The sequence below is a fragment of the Terrapene carolina genome, unplaced genomic scaffold, assembly GCF_002925995.2.
Source record: "Terrapene carolina triunguis isolate 2854851 unplaced genomic scaffold, T_m_triunguis-2.0 Scaffold746, whole genome shotgun sequence".
Lineage (NCBI taxonomy): Eukaryota > Metazoa > Chordata > Testudines > Emydidae > Terrapene > Terrapene triunguis.
This window is the reverse complement of record NW_020665097.1, coordinates 9,352-12,815: the sequence shown is the minus strand read 5'-3', so window position 1 is coordinate 12,815 and position 3,464 is coordinate 9,352. Positions and strand designations below refer to the sequence as shown.

At 52.0% G+C, this 3,464-nt stretch overlaps 1 protein-coding gene across 1 annotated transcript in view; it reads right to left on the bottom strand.

The window, feature by feature from the left end:
- LOC112104693 (low affinity immunoglobulin epsilon Fc receptor-like) overlaps positions 1-2,649 on the bottom strand; it is a 13,410-nt gene extending 10,761 nt beyond the window's left edge. Inside the window, exon 1 of the mRNA XM_024197180.2 lies at positions 2,559-2,649. Within this exon, the coding sequence (XP_024052948.1) occupies positions 2,559-2,649 (91 nt within the window). The remainder of the gene's footprint in view (positions 1-2,558) is intronic.
- Positions 2,650-3,464: the final 815 nt, after the last annotated feature.

The window sequence follows — 3,464 nt, the reverse complement described above, 5'->3', positions numbered from 1 at the left end:
CTCCCTATATCTATCCACCCCCATACACCGTATCTATCTATCTATCTGTAAGCAGGGTCTGAACGAGCCCTCCACTGACATCTAGTGATGAGCTGGGGGAAAAGACTTCAGGAACAGCCTGTGTTTGCGTCTACTCTGCGCAGGTGCGCAGCATGATGGAGTGCTTGACCAAAATGCTCACGTTTGGCTGGTGTTGGGTTACAATTCACTTTACTGTCGAGTGCAGGGGTAATGAAATATTTTTCTCCTTATTGTATGAAGAAAGGGCAGCAGAACTGTACTTAGTCTGGCCTGTGAGGCACCACCCTAGTCTGAACCTCATTTGCTAAGCATGGGGTAGGGCTGCCAAAGCCCTGTGAAGGAGAGCAAGGGTGGGAGCGGCGTTTGGGGTGGGAGGTGTGGCTAAAGGAGGGTCCTAGATGCTCGCTGGTGGTGCACTCGGTAGGGTTTAGAGACTGAACTAATTAGCTTCAAGTGAGAGACCTTGTTTCTCTGTTCAGGGGTAACAGGAACTGAATGTTAGTAGCTCTGGGGGCTGTGCCTTAGGCCATGTCTACACTAGCGAGCTTAAAGCTATGCCGATGCGGCTGTACCACTGTAAGATCGCTTGTGTAGCTGCTCTATGCCGGTGGGAGAGAGCTCTTCCGTCGACATCATAAAACCCCTTCCACAAACGGCGGTAGCCAGGATGGTGGGAGAGCGTCTCCCGCTGACAGCGCTGTTCACCGGCAAATCTGTGGGTGTAATTTACGTCACTCAGGGGGGTGGTTTTTACACACAAGCCGTTCAATGTGGGGTAAGGACTGTGGTGACATGAAAGACAAGGCAGAGGCTGTACAGCCGGAGAGACCAGTAAGAGCTGAAATCACTAACACCCTGGGTTAAGCCATGTGACCTCAGCCCATGGAATGACAGAAGTGGCAGTGCCGACCAGCAGCAGCAGAGACAAGCAGCGGAAGCAGTAGCCGACATCTAGTTGCAGAGGCTCATAGCAACCACAGAGACATTGCTTGATTCTCCCCCACCACCACCCTTTCTGGGGTGGAAAGTGACCCCCTATGACCCACCTCTGAACTCTTGGTCTTTGCTAACCAAGGACAGCCACCTGTGAGTGGGGCGCAGTGGAGGGAATAATGTGGTAAAGGGACATTAATTCGTTGGACTTTCCCATCCCAAGGTGGGAAACTGAGGCAAAGGACACAGCCCATCGCGCTGTGGGGTCGTCTTTGCTTATCATTACATGCTTTTGAATGGGGTTGTAGCGTTTCCCCAAACTAATGCTTGGTTCCCTTTCTCTTTTAATAAAAGTTCTGTTTCGTTATACACAGACTCCGTGCTTGTGAGTGGGGAAGTATTGCCTCTTAATGGTGCTCAGGGTTTGTGTTTGGTTTTCCCAGATTACTGAGTGGGGGCTGGTTCTGCTCTGTATTGTTAAGAGGAACCCCCTAGATATTGAACCTGACCCTTGTTGCTGCTGACTCCACCTGGCAGAAGGGTTACATACCTATCTCTCTCTCTCTCTCTCTCTCTCTGTCTCTATCTATCTATCTATCTATCCCCATATTCCCCCTCTACCCATATGTAAGACACTGGTGGTAATTGTCCTGCTATGATCAGCACTGATGAGGCCTCAGCTGGCGAATGGTGTCCAGTTCTGGTCACTGCGCTTTAAGAAAGATGTGGACAAATTGGAGGGAGTCAAGTGAAGAGCAAAACAAATGATCAAAGGGTCAGAAAACCTGCCCTGTGTGGAAAGGTAGAAAAACTGGGCAGGCTTAGTCTTGAAAAAAGAAGGCTGAGGGGGGACCTGCTAAGGAGGACAATGATCCGTTGTTCTCCACATCCACTTGAGGTAGGACAAGAAACAACCAGCTTAATCTGTGGCCAGGGAGATTTAGATTAGATATTTGAAAAATCTTTCTAGTAGTAAGGGCAGCTCAGCACGAATAGGTCACTGAGGGAGGCTGTGCAATCCCTGTCTGGAGGGTCCTAAGAACAGGTTGGACAAACGCCTGTCAGGAATGGTCTAGGGGTTTACTTGGTCCTGCCTCAGCGCAGGGGGCTGATGTCTTGAGGTCCCGTCCAGCCTCACATTTCTCTGATTCGGGGAGTAGGGAGACATGCCCAGATGATCCCAGCCGGTGATCCACACCCCATGCTACAGAGGAAGGGGGGAAATTCCCAGAAATTCCAAGGTCCCTGCAATCTGACCTGGGGGAACATTCCTGGCAATCAGTGTGACTGTGAGCCAGACCCACCAGCCAGGCATCTAAGCAGAGGATTCTCTGTCCCGTCTTAGAGCAGCGGTTCTCAAACTTCCTGCACTGCGCGACCCTCTTCTGATAACAAAAATTCCTACATGACCCTGGGCAGGGGCAGAGCCTGAGCCCCGCTGCCACGAGCTAAAGCACTCAAGTTTCGGCTTCAGCCCCAGGTCCCAGCAAATCTAATGCTGGTCCCGGTGACCCCATAAAAATGGGGTCCTGACCCACAGTTTGAGACCCGCTGCCTTAGAGGGATGAGCTAGAAGTTCAGTCCCCATGTCCCCCCGTGTTTACCTGGCCTCCCGTGTGGCATCTTGGCTCTTTTGATCTGCGACAGCTGCATGGAGTTGTTCTGGTACCTGCAGTAACTGGCCGCTGTTTGCATCACACTGTGAAGCAGCTTCCTCCCGGGCGGCAGCGTCTCCACCACAGACTGAGTGCAGCACCAGGGCTTGCAACACACCACAGCCTCTCCTTCCCTTTCACAAACCACGAGTGCTGAATACACCCACCGTTAACCCCTTCCCTGCCATGGACACAGCTCTAGCCCTTTAAAATGTCAGCCGGTTGATGGGGGAGAGCCATTGACTAACACTGGGGTCCTGTAGAGGAGACACGCCCTTCTTGTAGGAGGCAGGGGGAATTGTTCTGAGCCAGGTGAGCAGGCAAGGCTAGGGTGACCAGATGTCCCGATTTTATAGGGACAGTACCGATTTTTGGGTTTTTTTCTTATATAGGCTCCTATTACCCCCCCACCCTCTGTCCCGATTTTTCACATTTGCTGTCTGGTCACCCTAGGCGAGGCTCCGAGATCACCAGTGCTTGGAGGGGGCTGGTCCGGGGCAATCCAACATTCCCCCAAAGGGACCCCACCATTGAGGGCAGGGCAGAGAAGGAAAACAATGCTTCTCAAACTAGGGGGATACAATATCACATACATTTTATGGGGGGAGTCCTATAGGCAGCTTTCCAAGTTTGCCTCCCCATGTTTTTCCCTACATTGTATTGTTACAATAGCATCTAGGGCCCATACTGAGATCAGAATTGTGCCAGTGCTCCCCAGACCCCCACCAAGCTCAGAGCCCGCATTGTACCAGCCACGTCACACAGCGCCCCCAAGATCAGGGCCCCATTGTGCCAGAGCCACAGACAGGGTAGATTATTATCCCTCCTTCAGGTGGGAGCTGGAGACCAGACAGA